At 40.1% G+C, this 19,319-nt stretch overlaps 1 protein-coding gene across 1 annotated transcript in view; it reads right to left on the reverse strand.

Annotated features, from left to right (window-relative positions):
* Positions 1 to 1,731: 1,731 nt before the first annotated feature.
* LOC111158581 (ligand of numb-protein X 2) overlaps positions 1,732 to 19,319 on the reverse strand; it is a 39,789-nt gene continuing 22,201 nt past the window's right edge. The window contains exons 5-10 of the mRNA XM_022520703.1: positions 17,674 to 18,042; positions 14,041 to 14,181; positions 10,434 to 10,611; positions 9,330 to 9,561; positions 6,272 to 6,430; positions 1,732 to 4,063 (exon numbers count right to left, since the gene is read on the reverse strand). Of these exons, the coding sequence (XP_022376411.1) occupies positions 3,928 to 4,063; positions 6,272 to 6,430; positions 9,330 to 9,561; positions 10,434 to 10,611; positions 14,041 to 14,181; positions 17,674 to 18,042 (1,215 nt within the window). The 3' untranslated portion in view covers positions 1,732 to 3,927. The remainder of the gene's footprint in view (positions 4,064 to 6,271; positions 6,431 to 9,329; positions 9,562 to 10,433; positions 10,612 to 14,040; positions 14,182 to 17,673; positions 18,043 to 19,319) is intronic.

A 19,319-nucleotide genomic window follows, 5' to 3' on the forward strand; every position in this document is an offset into this window, starting at 1 on the left:
CCGATGCGGGGGCTCGATCCCAGGACCCTGGGATCATGACCTGAGCCGAAGGCAGAGGCTTTAACCCTCTGAGCCACCTAGGTGCCCCTAACAAAACCTTTTAAAAGAGAAAAAAAAAAAAAAAAAGTGGCTAGCCCCGGGAGGTTTGTAAAGATTTCCCTCCCCAAAAGAGGTAATGCCACTTAAGCCAAGTCAGCTGGGGTAGGCACAGGTGTGGTGGTGGTTCTTAAATGAGGCAAGGAGTGGGGAGAAGCGAGGGGAGTGGTGGGCAGGAAGGGGGACTGGGGAGGGGGACAGATCATGAGGGGGCTTTTCTGCAACCCCAAGATCCCTAAACAGGGAAATGAACAGAACAATGACCAAAGTTAGGGTTTAGGGGATTTGCCGATCAGAGTTCAGACTGAGGGGCACCTGGGAGGCTCAGCTGAGCGGCTGCCTTGGTTTGGGTCATGAGCTCAGGGTCCTCGGATCAAGTCCTGCATTGGGCCCTCCACTCAGTGGAGAGTCTGTTTCTACCCCTCCCTTGTGTTCTCTCTCAAATAATAATAATAATAAATCTTTAAAAAGAAAGAGTTCACACAGAAAGAGTGGAGGTAGGTAAGCACGTGAGAAAACCCAGAAGTCAGGGTGCAGAAGTGAGGTTAGGTATCTTCCGTCTGCGGACTGCAGGAGCCGCAGCACTGGGGCCTGAGCAGCCCTCAGAATTGCAAGGTGGCATCCGACAGGACTTACAGCGCTGAGGGTGCTTAGGTCAAAGCCATGTAAAGGCAAATGAGGCCTGCAGAGCTCCACCCTCACAGGGAGGGTGATTCTCGAAAGTGGGGAGTACGGGCCGGAGAAAGCTGGCTGGGCAGTGCTCCAGCTATGCCCCCCAATATGAGGCACCATGGCCACGAACCGTAGGGCTACAGCAGGCGCGTGTGTAGAAAGACCTGAGGGTGTGGGTAGCCTGCTGGAGTCACAGGGGGCAGATGGCACCCTGGAGCCACCCAGAAGATGGCTGAGGGATTGGACCATATAGGCCTTGGTCGGAACTTATATTTGCTAGGAAATCAGGAACAACTTTCTTCGATTAAAAATTTGTTTTCTTTAAAGCAGAGAATGACCAAAGCCCTCAGAGGACCAGGCAGCACAAGGTCAGGCCTGCCTGGCCTGCTCAGTGCTGTGTGGGTGAAGCTCTGAAGAGGGCTCGTCACAAGGAGACATTTCTTTTTTCCTTTCTTTTTACCATGTCTGCGTGAGAAGGTGGATGTTAGCCGGAAGTCCTGTGGTGACCATTTCACAATGTGTATAAATCAGACCATCATGCTGTATGCCTCACACGCATAGTTATGTGTGTCAATTATTTCTCGATAAAACTGGAAAATAGACATAGAAAAAGACTGGCAGGAAATCCACCAAAAATAAAAAATTTTTAAAAACCCCAACAAAACTCTACTTTATATCAGCCCATATACCCAAGATATTAGCACTTCGACACGTGGCTTGGTCGCATTTCCAGTATTCAGTGACCACACATATTGGACAACATGGTCTAGAGGCAGTGTGTGGGCAAAATTTCCAACAATCAGCAGGGATCACATGTGTTGTGCCTACAGGAGGAAGGATCAGAAGACGAACTTGTGATTCTGAGGTGTGAAGCTTGGGACACCGTAATGGGGACAGCGGGGCCATGAACAAAGATTGCGTACAGAGTCAATGTCTGCTGCTCAAGAAAAGAGATGGTGTCACTAGTATGGAAAGGATGACTTTTATTTCCATCCTAAGTAATCACACCATTATTAAAACACATTTGAAAAATCCTGAAATAATTTAAACTGAAGGCACAGAACAAATCAAAATATTTGAACTATTTACGCTTAAGATGAGAAAATTCAAATATTTCAACAGTAACAATAAATTATGAACAAGTTTCCATCACCAAATATCATTCTGACCAAAAACTATCATGTTTTACAATAAAACCAAATGAGCTTAAGCTGAGTCTGAGATTTCCATGATAAAAATAATGTCGAAAAAATTGTCTTCTTCAAAATACTCATTATATCCCCAGGTTCAATGTAAGTATTTTACATATAACAAAGTAGCCATTAGGATATTTGTTGGTGGATGGCCACGCCCCAAGAAATGACACATTCTTACAAAATGTTTAAAAAAATAGCAAAGTAGGATATAAAATTCTATTTGGGAAGCAGGAAAACAAACAAACAAACAAACAAACTTGTTCCGTGTCAATTAGAATATCAAAGCATTTCAATACCAAATTGCTTCAAAAGCCAATCATCACATAACAGTAATATACTGTATGGGGTATCCCACTGTATCTCGGTTATATGTTGACCATACAGTGTAGCTAAGGGGTTGAACAAATCAGTAGCAATTACTGTTGCCATTTCTTATTCACAAGTGATAGTTTAAAACAAAATCACTAAAAAACTAATAGGAATAATCAGTGACATGCTACAGACACAATAAATCCTAGCAATGCAACTGCTAGTTTGAAAACAAAGTGGTCATGCTTCATAATATACTGTAGTATTTTCGAAATACATTCTCTGATAATCAATACCATTTATGACAGAGGTCACTTGTAAATGAGCTCAGATTCTGAACTAGGTTTCTAAGTGAACTCTTTTCAAGTATGCATAATATTAAGAAAGTACGGAAATTCTGATCTCACTTGCTTCTTTATGAGTTCTTCCAAGGGACAATCAAGTGGAATGAAGGACGAACAAAATGGGCTGGTTGTAGTTTTCAAAAACATTTAGAAAAATAAGAAATAGCCTAGTGACCAAGAACTGACTGAAAGATATTAACATCTAAAACCTACTATTTTAGATAAAAATCCAGGACTCTTCAGTCTTTTTCTTGAAATAATTAAGTTCACAAGAAATAATGGGGAAAAAATAAGGACTTCTAGAACACTGAAGGCTCTTCTTGGAATGAAATACAAAAGGTCTACCTTCTCCTACACCGAGCTGCGATACAGATGAAGGTGTGTGGAATAGCAACACGACTTTATCTTTAGTTTAACTGCATAAATCACAAAAAAGCACATCCAGCCAAGGCTGCTGATAAGTATAATATGAACTCTAGAAAATGAATTTTAGCAAAAACTGCTTCAAAATTTCCCTGCATAACAAAACATTCCTTTGGAAAGGAATCTTTAATGCTTTTGGAATTCTGCAATAAGTGTGACTTTTACCATCTCCAGCACTAAATTATAATTACCTCCCAAATGCCTTTGTCAATGGAAAACATGATCTCTGATTATCTAGTATTCTAATTAATAGTACATTATTTTTTGAAAAGCTCTTTAGTAGTGTCAGACTTCTGTCTTCATCATCTACGAGTACTAAGAGATTAAAGGAGAAATAAAACAAGTCAGAAAAATCATTTTATAAACAGTAAGAAGTTTTGAAATGTTGGCACCGATGGGGGGAAAAATGGGGAAGGGCTACTGGCTACACGGAAGATGTCTGTACCCATTTGTGGCACTGGCTGCAACAGGGGCAGTGAACGCCACCACCGTGGGGTGCACCGGCCCCAGCACTGGGGTGTGGAACTCATCCTATGACTCGGTTAGGGGAAACAAAGGACTGCCCCAAGTCCTCTAATCCAGCTGGCTCGGTCGCCGTCTGCACACACTTCTTCCGTTATAGTAGGTCACATTCTGACAACGGAGAGTCTGAATTTTGAAAATATGAACTTACAAGGCTTAGTGGAAGACTGTTTCCAAGCTAAAAGAAACGTGCCTAACTTGAAGAAAGCCCTTCTACTAATAACAACAGGACAATCTCAGTGGTTTGGGTCCTGCAAATACCAGCCGTGCCTGTGGCTTCCAACTGGAAACACAATCCAACCAAAGGGGTTTCTTTCCAAAGCCTTCAAAAGGAAGACAGTCAGATTCAAAACTGATTTCAAAACCTACACCAGGCTTCCAGGCCAGCAAATAACTGTCAGAGTGACTTTGTTCCTCTGCTCCTTCAACATGGGCACTAGTGCGGAATGGCTCATGCCCAGAGTTGACAGGCCGTTGACCGCTACGATCATGTCTCCACATCTGGACAAAGACAAACAGAAATGGACCGTTAACTATTTTCATGGATTTAGAAAACATTATCCTAAGGGAGATCTGTTTGGCATGAAATTCATAGTTTCACCTAACCATTAGCCATCAATGGTGAGGGTATGTTTTCTACTTTGCAAGATGTCTAGGGCAATTTTTAACCCTATACTGGTCTTCCCATGCCAATCAGGGCCACCCCTGGCCGAGCAGTTAGAACTGCTTGGTGATTTTGAGGGCAAGCAGAATAATTTTCATGAAAGCTGAAGCAAAATGTAATGAGAATAAATGCGCTGCCTCTTTAAGGAATACTAAATAATGCATTTGGACGGGGCTGCTTATTATTTTGACTGTTCTTTGTTCATTCTTAGAGCTCATACATTTGAGGGCTCAATTACATTGAGCGTAAGACCCACACCACCTCCTCATTCAGCGGCTGCCTGCTGTCCTCTGACAGGATTATCACAAATGGATGATAAATCTGAAGGCCCTTCTATCCTTCAGGATTTTTTGCTCTTTAGTTTGTAATAGCAATATGCTATTTTATTGTTAGCTACTTCAATAATTTTGGAAGTAGGTGGAATGCAAATTATAAACTAATTATAATTTGTTTATATGTAATATGACTTAGCTAAGAGAATGGTTAATTCATCTCTCCCCCTCCTCTTTCCACCTAAAATACTGATTTTTTCATCCATCTCTGTCAATATAAGGAGCATACTGACCCTGGTCAACTTTTCACGAGACTCTCTGGATGGCACTCTGATCAGTGTACACTCTCCATTTATGTGATACTCGAAGATGTCAACATTTTTTTTTTTTAAAGATTTTATTTATTTATTTGACAGACAGAGATCACAAGTAGGCCGAGAGGCAGGCAGAGGGAGAGGGAAGCAGGCTTCCTGCTGAGCAGAGAGCCCAATGCGGGGCTCGATCCCAGGACCCTGGGATCTTGACCTGAGCCAAAGGCAGAGGCTTTACCCCACTGAGCCACCCAGGTTCCCCTCAACATTTACTTTTTTTTTTTTTTTTTATTTGTCAGAGAGAGAGAGGGAGAGAGAGCGAGCACAGGCAGACAGAATGGCAGGCAGAGGCAGAGGGAGAAGCAGGCTCCCTGCTGAGCAAGGAGCCCGATGCGGGACTCGATCCCAGGACGCTGGGATCATGACCTGAGCCGAAGGCAGCCGCTTAACCAACTGAGCCACCCAGGCGTCCCTCAACATTTACTTTTTAAGAATTGGCTCTTCCATCAAAAAACTAAGCTCTAAGACCCTACACGAATCCATTTCCTCTCAGTTTGTAGACTCTCTTGATCTAACACCTCTTTCTTCTCCCAGCGCCTGGGCTTTGATAAAGGGAAGAGGCTGCATGAGGCTGGCTGAGGACTTTCTGCCCAGCAGAGGGGTGAAGAGCCCAGGCTCTGGAGAGAGAGCCTCCATCAACCATTTCCAGCTACTTGACTGTGGGCAAGTTTCTTAATCTTTCTAAGACTTAGTTATCTCATGCATCAAACAGGAATAGCAATGACAACACTTACCTTACAGGGCTATTAAGATTCAATACTATAATCCCAAGCACTTAGCACTGTGCCTGGCAGCTCTCACATTCATTCATCAAATATTTACTGAGACGTTACTATGAACACAAGGCACTGTTATGGCGGCCACCAGGAATGTACAATAAATGCAATAGGCCCCCTACCCCCACCCTTTCATAGAGGGTTTTGCATAAATATCGTGTTAGGTAGGCATAAGTGCTACAGAGGAAAAATAGAGCAGAGTCATCTAATGACAGGACTGGACTCAAGGGGTGTGTGTGGAATGGGCTGCTCAGAGCCAGCTGTCATCTCAATGTGTTGAATTGGATGACTCAGGTCTGGTCCCTGTCATTAGAGTAACAAAACAGAGCTATCAGCGGCGAGATGGTCAAAGGGATGCTTCAGTCGAGATCTGGCTGGTACGTGGCCAGTTAGTAAACAAGTATTTCAGTCTCCGTGGGCCACACGGCCTCTGTCACAGTGACTCAACACTGCCACCGAGGCTCACAGACAGCCACGGAGGGGGTGCAAACAGAAGAATGCAGCCACGTTCCAGGGAAACTCGATTTACGAGAGAGGACAAAGGCTGGGTTTGGAGCTGACCTCTGGTCAAGATCGTGTCCATCACAATAAACATGAATCACATTATCTGATCTCCCAAGACTCACTTTAATCTTCCATCATAATAAGCAGGAGTTCCCAAGACGATGGTTTTAATGAAGAAAGGCTGATTGGTGTGGTTCTCTTCATATCCACCAACAATACTAAAGCCCCAACTTCCCAAGTAGCTTCTTCGTAAAACGATATCATGGCAGCTATGAAGGGCACTATCACAAACACAAAAGGTCAAGAAAAAATTAATGGGGAGGCTTTTATAGCCTGTTCACCTCTGCTTAACTCCATACTTACACTTATCGCTGCTGGGAAACAAAAAAGGGCTATTTTATTTCCTTCTGAACACATTATTCTGACAGCCCATTTTCTAGCATAGACTCAGTCCTAAGTAGACTGGAATTTGTCCAACATTGTCCCCTCTTCTTTTCCCAAATGAACACACACACACATACACACACACACAGCTAAACACACCTGGTTACAAGTTACACCACAGAAAGTCGTATAAAATGGTTCTGTGCCTGCGTTTTCTCTCTGCACTGTCAACAATGTCCTCAATTTGGATATCCATCTGTATCTACAGAGTTTGTATCTATAAAACGGTGGTACACAAGGGATCTAGTTCTGCTAATCTCAGCACTCAAATGAAAGATAGAAAACGTTCTCTCTTCTTAATCTATGTGAGAAGTTATTTGTTGTTTTTTCCTCCTTCACTTAAAATGCACTCATTTTAAGGGAGATTGATTGACAAAATAGAAAACTCAATCTAGAAAACGCTAATGAAAATCATCTCTTTCTTTCTCCATACAGCTTTTTTTTTTTTGTTTTTAACTTTTTTTTAACCAGGGACTCTGAGATGCTTCAGTTAAAACGCCACTGTCAGTTGGTGGATGTGACATCAGAACTCAATGAATAAAAACTTAAAAATAGAAGAAAACCCCACCTAAGTGATACAGAAAAAATATCTCCTTGTAAGGTCAAAGTATCTTTCATTTTTAGATGAAATTGGACCCAGGCATCTAAGGTAAGGTTTCCTGTTTTTAATCTATTAAAGACTTCTTAATAAAGCCAATTCTGTAAGCGATATATGAAATGCTAGAACTTTTAATCTGGTCCAGTTTCTTAGCTCACCAATAAGAAAGGACTTTTAAAAAGTCTTCTGGCATAGAGCAGGGTCCCAGGTTCCCCTGGTATTTTAGAGACGATATAGGTTATTTTCGTTATTCTGAATCTTCTGCAAAAAACAACAAAACAGCACAACACAAAACAAATAACTTTTTTTTTTCTGGTACACCGCCAGCCGACTGCGGAGAAAGACCCTCCCTTTTGAGAAAGAGCAGAGCTGCTACCCTGTGTGTTGTGTGACCTGCTGGAAGGAGCCGCCGGTACCCACAGAGCAGTGGCCCTCCCGACACCTGGTTGTGTATACCGGTGTACACACAACACACGACCCCTAGGAGTCCACAGAATAGTGACCTTGGACTGATAGACACTCTTTCAATACAGGCAGACCCCCCGAATAGATTTCATTATCCCATGTTCAAATCCCATTATCCCATGTACTGTTCATCTGAAATATTCATTGTTCTTCCTGGTTCACCTGAAAATGCTCCAAACACCAGCAGTAAAGAGCTGACTGCAGAGCTGGCCGGAACACCAGGTAACAAGAACTAAAGGAGCGCCAGTGCGGCCTGGCCACCAGCAGTGGTGCGCGCACTCTCGGCCCCTGCGCAGCCGAGGAGACCACTTCTCCCCCACTGGTGTGGGACGGGGCCTGACATGCTGGGTTTCAAGTGACAGGTCAGTGTATCAGGCTGAGTGCTCCAGAGGATAAATGAGTTCCCTCTGATGGCTGACCCCTCACCATTAGGTAGCACGGCCACGGTTTCATAGCAACCATTCCAATCTATGCCTACAGGGCCCTGAGATACGAATTCTGTTACTGTTTCAGGCCTTTTTGGTCTTTTTCACTACCACAAGGACAAGTCAGTAAGTTAGATGATAGACAAATGAATTCCATTCATCCTTGCTTTTTCTGCTATTCTTTACGTGAAAGCACTTTTTTAAAAAATACATATATCACATAGCACTATACAAATGCTAGTTATTACAACTTACATCCAAATGAAGCTAGATGGCTCAGAAACTGGCATTCTTATCGTTTATTTTTATTTAAAAAAATCAGTCATTTTCCTACTTGGCTCAGAATCAGAATGTTTCATCATAGTTCAGTTTTAGGATTCCTCTACACATTAAAAATCTAAAGTGACCTAGAAACAAAGACAGTAATACACATTCTTCCTACTTCAAAACCGAAGTATACAACCCTCATAGGAGGCTGAAACACTTTCATGACCAGACAATGACCAACTACAAAATGTCCTGGCGGGTGACAGTCCCGAAGGTGGTGAGGAGACCTACTCTCGGACACCAGTGGTTTGGCTGAAAGAGTCTCTCATGTCCAATAAAAACTGAGTTTTGACATCCTGCCTTTTTAGAGAGAGTTAACAAGATTAAGAAAGGGGTTTTAGAAAAGCTTCTCAAAAGAACCCACACTTTGACCCGGTTTTTCTGGTGAAAATTGCACATGAAGTCTAAGCATGTACACGTGGTGGTAAATGACAGCTTTTCTAAAGCAAGAGCGTGAACATCCAAATCTCATGGCTGGTCCACTTGAGAACCTTGTTAATAGTAACAGATAGAATGGCTTTATTCGTTTTTATAAACAGATACACCAAGTCTTTTTAGCCTAGTTCTTACTATTAAATTTACCTTTGGTTTATTTTTTAAGAATGTTTTAATTTTTTAAAAATTAAAAAAAAAAATCTTTTTTACAAACTCATGGCCCGGAGATCAAGACCTGAGCTGAGATCCAGAGTTGGATGCTTAACCGATTGAGCCATCTAGGTGCCCCTTAAATTTATCTTTTAAAATATAATAACCTAAGAAAAAAATACCCTTTTCTTCTGTAACTTGATATGCCATTGCCACTTTCATCTCTGACCAGGACCTCCCCCCACCACACCCTGGACGAATGAATTTACTGTGTTACATACTGAGAAATGTTGTCACTACGATTATTCCGTGAAACTGCTGAAACACTGTCAGTACCTTGGAAGCCCAAGCCACATGACCCATGATGGGGACCAGCTGGAGTCATACTCATTCTCGCTGAAGGTGCCTGGCTGCTCTTCCGTAGCCTGGGCCGCCTCCTCAACAATCTGGACCTCAAGTGCTTTCAGGACAACAGCAGGGGACGCAGCACTGGCTTTTAGCATAGCAACGGCCTCACTGTGACTTAAATTGGTCAAATCAATGCCATTGATATTCAACAATATATCACCTGTCCAAAGGAACAAATAAGAAAAATGAGATGAGCTACCAAGTCATTATCTTCCCTATACATCCTGTTATTTGTAATTTTTTCACATCTCTGTCATTCTTACGATATCAAGGGAAAAATCCAATTCATGGAAAACATTCCAAAACAACTCAAAACTTTAAGATAATTTCATCATATATAGGAAAAAATGTGGCTTGAGGCACTGTGATTTGACTGGAAGTCCAAGTCATTAGACCTAGTTTTGCTAATGTGCAGGACCTGGGCATGTTCATTTCTCTTCTTTGGGCTTCAGCGATTTCTATAGTTCTTTCCTGCTCAAAAATTATTTAATCTTTTGCTCTTAGAAATGAATTTTTAACATATCCTGTTTTAGAGTTACACAGTTTTATAGATAAAGATAGTCCTACATAGTTTGCTCAGCGTGAATGTATCAGAATACTTAAAGAGAAGAGATCCTTGGGTCTACACAAAGAAATGAAACTTGTCATTTGAGCATCTTTTGCTTAAGGAAGAAAAAAAAGTGCTTGTTGCCCTACCAAGTAATATAATAAAAAAAAGGGCAACGAGGATTATATAAAAGGTTAGGAAGGAAAAGATAAGCGTTATATTTTTTAGAGGGTCTTTTCCAACATAAAATAATCCAATGATCTGAATAAACATTAGAAAATAACGGAAACATCATCAAACTGCAGCAATTTTCCTTCCCATTAGGCATTTTTCTAACCTTAGAGAGAGGTTTTACACTTATATATGGAAGGGACATTTTAAAAGATTTTTAAAAAATCACGTTTAATAGGAAATTTGGGGAATATTTATTTTTCTCAAACATGAGTTGAATGCAGGGAGAAGATGTGAACACAGCCCTATCTTACCCCTCTTGATGCGGCCATCACGTGCCAGACAGCCATGAGGTGGCACACTGGTTACAAAGATGGGCAGTTCACCACTCTTGCTTCCTCTGCCCCCCGCCACTGTCATTCCCAGGGACTCATGTGGTTCCTTCTTTACAGTAATGTGTTTTTCTTGGCATGTAACACACTGGGTAAGATCCTAACACATGAGAAGAAAATTTATTGGATAATAAATAATACATAGCTGAAGTAAAGTAAGGAAACTGAAGGAAAAAATACCACATGGCAATGATAAAGTCATTTTTAAAATCAGTTACTGTAGAAATAATACACAGTTCTTCATGGTACAAACACGACACCGAACACTGGGGATCACAATGTCAGACTTCGGACTGCTGTATTTTCATATGACTATTTATGGAACGGAAAAAACTCAGGACTGTTGACATGGAAGTCAAAATAAGACCAATTCTACAAAAGTAAATAATGCATTTGAGTTTTAAGATTCTGAAGACAAGCTAATTAATTTTATTTCTATCTCTCTCCTCTATTCTTTGAAAGAAATGTTGACAGAATAGTACAAAAGTAAAGTGCGGATTTTGTTAACTGCCAGAAAAAAGCTATAGATTTATCTTGTTTCTTACTCATGAGAATGCTCAGTCATGAAACAGGTGCAAACTGATCTTCAAAACCTTCATGGAAAGCTATAAGGATATGAAATAACTGAATTTTCGAAAAAGTTAATGAAGAGAAAAAATTTCCAACAACTATGTTCTCAGGAAAAAGCAATTTTTACCGATATTTATTGTTGCTACTTATGGGGACACTCCTAGAAGAAAAGGAAAATTTAAAACATCACCTTTCTTTTTAATTAGAATGCAATAAAAAACAAGGTGTACATATGCAATATTAATATTAAAATAGCAATAGTAACTAACATTTATTGAAGATTTACTATGTGTAAAGCAAATGGCTTCACATGTATGATTTCATTTTAATCTTTACAATGGTCCTGAGTGTAAATCCTATGGTTAGCCCCATTTTATAAACAAGGGAATAGCCTTATTAGAAAGGTCATGTAATTTGCTCCAAATTATATAGCTATACATGACCACACTGGGATTTGAACTGATTCAAGTTTAAAAAAAAATACACATATACACACATAGTCTATATACACAAACATGTATTCATATGTAGTTGTGTATGTTCATACAGCATGATGCTCTATGCATCCACACTACAAGCGTGCTATCCCATTAAGTGTAATAATGGCAGCCAATATCTCAAAAGGTTCCTAACGCATATACTGTAAGAGCATACTGTAGACAACAAGAGAACTATTACCATGACTAACAATATCAACAGTAGAACTAGATGAATTCTTTTGCTAGAACTGTAACATTTCCTTTAGTGACACTGCTTCAGAGTGGACAGGTATGACGTGTCAGTCAAGCCCTGGACCTGCAGGAGTGTCTGCTCTTCTCTGCTCCTAAAACCCACACTCTTTTTGAAATTTTATTGAGGGCACTACTTAAATAGCCTAGAGTTCCTAGGATTTCGACTTCATAGAAAACCTGTAAACGTCTACAGGTGGTATTGTAGCATATGACATCTATGTTAGCATTCTTCAAAACTGGGCAAGACCCACGTTCTTATGAAGACAATCCAGGTAAACTCAGCTGGGAGTACATTTACTTCAACGCTTTTGTCTGTCAGGTATCGAATCAATTAGAGGTGGTTGTTTTATTCCTCTATATGGCTGAGATGTATGCATTTTAGCCAGACTTCACAGATTACACTTGGTATACTTCATGGAAACTTCTAAGGGCTTAACACTGTATGAATGTTTATCCAAGCAGCTACGCAGGGGCTTAGTAGTAGAATAATGTGTGCTTTAATTTTTAACAATAATTATCCTCTGAACAGGTTGTTTTGGTGAATTTGTATTTGTTTTCCCTAGGAGACCTTTATTTTTTTAAATTAGGATTTGACATAACAAATGCTGTATGTTAACGGTAAATTGCTAAATTAATGCTTAAAATTACATTTCATGTGGCTGTTCCAACAATCAGGTTTACAGAGCACCTAGCATAAGAATTCAGCATTGCTATTTAAAACACCGCCACTTAAAATTAAGGAATAGGAACTAGTAAAAAGAAAAATATATGTGCCCAAAACAAACAAAAGGACATAAATAGTTCTCTATATGAACGCTGAAATGATTAAGTAGTTATTAAAACAGTCTTAAAATTGTAGTGTTGTCTTTGAGCACCCATATTTCAAATTCCTGTAGAATTCATTGATTCAGTTACCAACTTTTGCCTTAATTATGATTCTTTAGGAATATGTATATATATGTAACTTGTAAAGCAAGGACCAGCGATACGAACAACTCCCATTCAAATTCCTTTTCGAGTGCTCGCTTCGGCAGCACATATACAAATTCCTTTTCGAAACAATAACTGCTTTTTGTAGTCATTGTTGTGAAAGCAAAATTATAGGTTCTCTTCACACATTTTGTTTTCTTTTCAAAAATAAGAATAAGTTTGTGCTTACAATTTCTTAAAAGTTTTAACTGACCAAAGACCAGTGACAAGTCTATACTTCAGCTCAGAAAACCAGATAAACCTGATGGGCCAAAAATACTTGTGCCTTTAAATGATGCTTTCTTGGGCTCCTGTGGCATTACAGAGTTATTCTCTCAAATTGTACCTACATTAAGAAGCCACTTTAAGTTAAACATGCGTTTCTGAAGTCATTTTCCTTAAGTAAAATTAAATTGCTTTACTAAATAAAAACTTATTTATTGGTCTACTTAAAAACTATAGGAAGTTAAAAAAAAAAAACAACTATAGGAAGTTTCCTATGTGTGATTTTCACACAGTTGGTAAATAGCATCGTTTTAAAAATTCTGGCCTACTGGAAGTTGAGTTCAAATGAAAGATCAAATGAAGTAAATAATACTGAGAACACAGTAAAGTGCCACTGTTTTTTGATTTCTACTGATTTCTGCATCCAAAGTAAGACAACATCAGAATTTTTGGCACAGATAAATGACCTAGGAATATATTATAAAAGTGTTGAAATATGAAAGATGCAGCAAAAAGCTCAATATACGGGAATTTAAAATGATCTAGGGTAGTATTCCTATAAACTGTAACATAAAAAGTAATGCTTTATGTGTTTTGCATGTACCTATCAGAAAGTATGATTTATGCTTCATATTCACACAGAGAATTCTGTTGTTGTAGGCAACCTGCCCAACCGCTAAGTATGGACTTGTTGGTCATTGTCTTTTTTTCAGTTACATAACCACCTGTTACAACTGAATGAGCAAACCAAGATAAATCCCACTTTCAAGCAGGACCAAGCAAAGAAGACTTTCTAGAAGATCAAACACTTCTCATCAATCTGGCAGAGGGACCTTCTTACTAAGAAACCACCCCTACTGGCTGAGGAACAGACTGTACAGGGACTCTCAAGGTAGCCAAACACACATTCCACACCCCAAACAGCTGTGTTCACCTTTTCCAACAGAGTAACAGCCCTCACTTAAATCTTACCAGTTTGTAACAAGGATCCCCTGAGGGCAGATGAATGAAAACATGCAAACCCGAGGCCTCACCTTATGTGAGCTGGGTCTGTTGTGGTACAGCGGCTGTGCATGGTGCTGGCTGCTACTCTGAGCTCCTGCGTCTCGGACAGGGTTACCAGGCTGGGATTTCCCCAGCCTAGCAATTGTTAAATCCACCCTCTCGCCACTAGCCTGGAGAAAACACACATATATAACCACCAGTCATTAATGATGCTTCTCACTTAAAAAAATTATAGCGATGGTAATTTTCAATGCACTTATCATCGCTGTATCAGAGTCTCACCTGAGTGAGGACTGCAGGCCCTTGCTGGGGGTGGGGCAGAGGAGGGAGTTCATTTTAGGAGTTAATACTTTAAAACTTCTGCAGGTAAAAGAGCCACACACAGACCTCTTGGGTAAGCCTTCCCTACCCTGGAAATACCAAGGACATAACCAAAGCAAAGCCTGGGTTCTGATCTCTCCATGATTTCTTGAAGGGTAACTGTCTTTTCATACTTCCCTCCCCTGCAAAATTGGCCTTGGCACTGAGAGAAAGAGAGCAAAGAAGATAAAAGGATGAACGGATTCAAAACTGGATTAGAATCCTTTGTGATTTCTGAAATAAATTCCAGGATGGCTACTTTGAGAGTGATAATCAATGAAACTATGTATAGCTTTGTTTCCACACACCACAGGTTCGAATCGAAAATAGGATATCAGCTTCAACAGTCCTGAAAAGAATGATAACAAAGGTCCTGTAAAACAGGATAAGTATTTATATACATTACATATTGTGTGTGTATATATGTCATACGTGCACTCACACATAAATGTAATTTTAGAGGGGATGACAACCACGTTGAATTTAGAGGTCCATTATCTATATTTATAGATCTAGATCTGAAACAGATTCATATCTATTATACTGTTTAAAGTTATTTTATCTTTGTTTTTAATGTACAGGCCTGGTCTACTTGATGCTGATTCTTGGTCATGACTACAACTTCCCAAGTTTACTATCATTTCTATGGGAAAATTTGACAGCCTGCTTTCAAGAAGCTGTGGTGGAAAGTAGAACCCTCCCCCATGACTGCAGTCAGTAATGTTAAGAAATCACTCCTGTTTCAGTTCTCAAGATGGAAAAGGAGTGAAAACCATAATTTTTAAAAAAGGTTGTTTATTTATTTGAGAGAGAAAGCGAGAGAGCAGGGTGGAGGGGCAAAGGGAGAGGGAGAAGCAGACTCCTGGCGGAGCAGGAAGCCCGATGTAGGATCTGAGCCGAAGGCAGATGTTTAACCACTAAGGTACCCAGGTGCCTGAGTGATAACCAATTTTAAGGCCCTATTAAAGTCATTTACTTATTCAAGCATTTCATTAAACTAGTTTCAGACAATTCTTCAAAACAACTGAAAGAATAACACTTCTCATGTGGCCAGAGTCTAGGGATTTGATCTAACAGGTAAATGCCAAAGTAGAACATTTAGAATCCAGATATTTGCGATTCTGACACTTCCGATTATTAGATCACACAGTGTGAAGGGTGAGAAGCCCCTCTGTGATCTCATTTCAATGTTAAGAATTGTTTGCTTTACTGCCTAACACTCACCCCTACCAAATACTCTATAGCCAGTAATTTAGCTTTATGGGAAGACCCCTGCTTATGCAAACCTATTAACAAACAAATCCCTGATCTTTTTTGATTTCTTAAAAGACAAAATTCTGGGTGTGTGATGGAAGTGGACATATAAGCTTTAAACGATGGGCCAACATTTGGGTTTAGGCTAACTGCCTATCTAACATTTCAGGGTTTCAAGCACAACAAAAGAATTCTGTTAAAGTCAAGATTTTTAAAAATGCAGGATGCCTAAATGACAATACCTGTATTTCATAAAAAAGTGGCATGCCCTATTGCTGGGAGTATATACTGGTATGATCTTTCTAGAGGGAAGTTTAGCAAAATGTCTTAAACTTGAAAACAAAACGTTAAAGTCTGTTGACAGGGGAGTGTTTATGTAAGTTTTAGCACAACACGCCTACTATACAGCTATATCATGATGCATCTATTTTCAGGGTAAGAGTCCACAACATACAGCTGACATAAAGAAAGGGTGGCAAACTCAGAATTTGCAAGCTGAGTGCATGTGTAAGTACCTACATAAATATGTACCTATTTATTTGTAGGCATATACAGAAAAATGTTTGTAACGATGTTCTTCAAAACATTAATGTCACTATCTTATGGAGTTTAGACTGACTGTGATTTTGACTTCCTTCTTCATTTTCGGTATTTTGTCTTCCTTAGTCTCCTTTTCAGACATGGAATACATGTTATTCTCGGAATCCAAAACATTAAGATTTTTTTCACAAAGAAACAACTTGAGCAATATATTATATTTGATATCATATATAAGTATCTGTATCCAATTTTTTTAAACCTCAAGTCTGTGACAAGAGACCAACGCCTAAATCTCCCTCCTAATGCAAGATGGCTACCGGGTGTGTGTGTTCCCATAGTTATAATGAACCAAACATTTGTGAAAAGGAGTAACTTAAATGGGATTTAAATTTGGGTTTTCTTACACAGTAGCTTAAATCTTCATTGTTACTCAATTCTGTCTACTATACACATTTCTCAGTGACTATCAACCTACTTTAATTCCTGATGCTCGATTATGTTACTGCCTGGTTTCCTTTATGTAAGAGTGTTTTCTTGTGTTTACTTAAAAAAATAAAACAAAACAAAATAAAACACCATACACATCTTTGTTTCACCCCCATCACTGTAGGAGATACCCAGATCATTAAATGCTCTGGTAGGTTATAGAACCGGAAGGTCTGCTCTGGATGATTTTCTACTTTTTCTATCTTATTTTTAAAAATTTTTTTTAAAGCTGTATTCTTTCTTTAAAGATTTTATTTATTATGTATGTATGTCTGTATTTATTTATTTGACAGAGAGCAAGAGAAGGAACACAAGCAGGGGGAGTGGGAGAGGGAGAAGCAGATTCCCGGCTGAGCAGAGAGCCCTGATGTAAGGCTGGATGCCAGGACCCTGGGATCATGCCTGAGCCAAAGGCAGATGCTCAATGACTGAGCCACCCAGGTGCCCCTCTACTTTACTTATTTTAATGCTTATTGAAAATCTTTTTTCTCTAATAATAACCATTTTTACTTCATAGGGATACTGTAAGAACACAAGTTATGATGTGTTTGAAATGCTCTGAATGCTTTATAAAAAAGGCACTACAGAGATAGTGAGTTATTCTCAATAAAAATTGATTTTCCCCACTTGTATGGAGCTGAAGCGGAGAGTGAAAGTTACAAGAGCAGGTAAGTCACAACTTTGGAACCACAGCTCCTTCAAGTTTTGCTTGTCTCACGTGTTAAATGTGGACATAAACGTGTTTTTTATGTCTGGGCTTAGGTGGAGCCCATGGAGCAAATGAAAAACCCATGTGAAAATATAGAGCCTTCACTCTATAAAGAGCAAGGCTAAATGTTCAAAGGGATACAGTTTTCCAGACAGGATTTTATCTGTAATGATAAAATAATCTATTGTGCATTTTGAAGGATTTGGGGAGCCATGTTTGATTTCCCCCATGAAATATCAAATATCTCCCAGGTTCTCAAGTTACGAAACATCGACATAAAGACTGAGCACGTGGAATGCATATCCGCATGTACCTGAATGATCTGGGCGGCAAGCTCAGGGGTTCCGTGCTTCAGGTCATGTCCATTGATGGCGAGCACTCGGTCATTGCTGCTCAGCCTTCCATCCTGTGCAGCCAGGCCCCCTTCCAACAGATCAAGGATAAAAACACCTGGTTCATCGGTCCTTCGAACGAGTTTAATGCCAAGCTGTTCACCAGAGTCCCGTTTGTGAAGGACCACGTGGAAGACCTCTTCCCGGGGAGAGCTACTGTCGGGGTGGCTGTACGTCCGGTTCCCAAAGCGCCGCTCTCGCAGCACGGTGAGGTGCAGTGTGGTACAGGGCTGGGAAAGGGCGGCTCTGGCATAGTTGTGAGACACATTGCTGATGTTACAGTTGTTGACCTGGAAGAAAAGAATTATGACCAAGGTGGGACAATCTTTTATCTTCTCAACTTATAAACATTTATATGCCATTTCCAAAAGAAACTGACTTTGGAAAATGATATACAGTCATCATTTACAAAGAAAAGTCCTCTGAAGACGTTTTAAAATGCACAGTTCCTAAGCTTCACTCACAATGACTAGCACGAAGTAGAGAATGGCAGTTAGGATCTCAGGCTTCAGCGAAGGTGCTGAATCAGAGTCCTTGGTCCTGCCAGTAGCGGGATGTCTGAGTGTGTCCCCTGAGCGGTGAGATGGGTTTACTCTCCGCTTCACAGGACCAGGAGGAGAATGCAGAGACAGCAGCAGCATATGGCAAGTGCCAACAAAATACTAGTTCTAGTGGAACAGAAATTGAAGTTCTACTGGATTGATGTGGCTTTTCCAAATGAAAAACACTTACGCTGGAAAAAATACACCAAGTTTTATTTTAAGAAAAGGGACACATTCCAGATACACAACCTGATCTCAGATCAGTCATTTTTACTTCAAAGAAAAGCAGGTAATTACAGTTTCACTCTGTTTGGCACTCAAGTGTAACATCTATCTAATACAACAAGCTTAACTCAGTACTCACAGAACATTTATTCACTAAACCTTATGGCCCTGAAATAAGTATAGTGACTGATCCTGGGAAATGAACATGACTAAGAAAATACACCCAGCTTCAGTTATTCACCTAGTCAGAGGAAGGCGTTGGCACAATTCTTAGTATTTATCACAATTAGAATTCCTCTCTTCATCTGTCTGCACCAACAGCAAACGGGAAATCGACATTCTCTTGTATCGGTTATGTGGCAGGCTCTGGGATAGGTGCTTGTGATTACCCAAACCCTTCAATCTTTTTCACGTGAATCTATGTTAAGGAAAGCCTTCCCCCTTCCTACTCTTCTTGGGTTGACAGTTTTGAGCACCACTAACTTGAATTTTATTGATTTGGGCCTGCTGACATCTTTTAAAATTCAGGCATCAAATGCCATAGATCTCACACACAGACTTGCTTTTCTCCCAATTTTGCAACATCTGTGCATTTGGTTGCCATCCAAATCCTTGATGAAAAAGTTGAGTAACATAGGGTCAAGAACAGAACTTAAAGGCAGCTTCTAAAAAACCAGCCTGACGTGGATTTGTTAGTCAAAACTCATCATTTCTGGGGGCGCCTGGGTGGCTCAGTGGGTTAAAGCCTCTGCCTTCAGCTCAGGTCATGATCTCAGAGTCCTGGGATCGAGCCCCACATC

This window comes from Enhydra lutris, unplaced genomic scaffold (genome assembly GCF_002288905.1).
Source record: "Enhydra lutris kenyoni isolate GAN:26980312 unplaced genomic scaffold, ASM228890v2 scaffoldscaffold60, whole genome shotgun sequence".
Classification (NCBI taxonomy): Eukaryota; Metazoa; Chordata; class Mammalia; order Carnivora; family Mustelidae; genus Enhydra; species Enhydra lutris.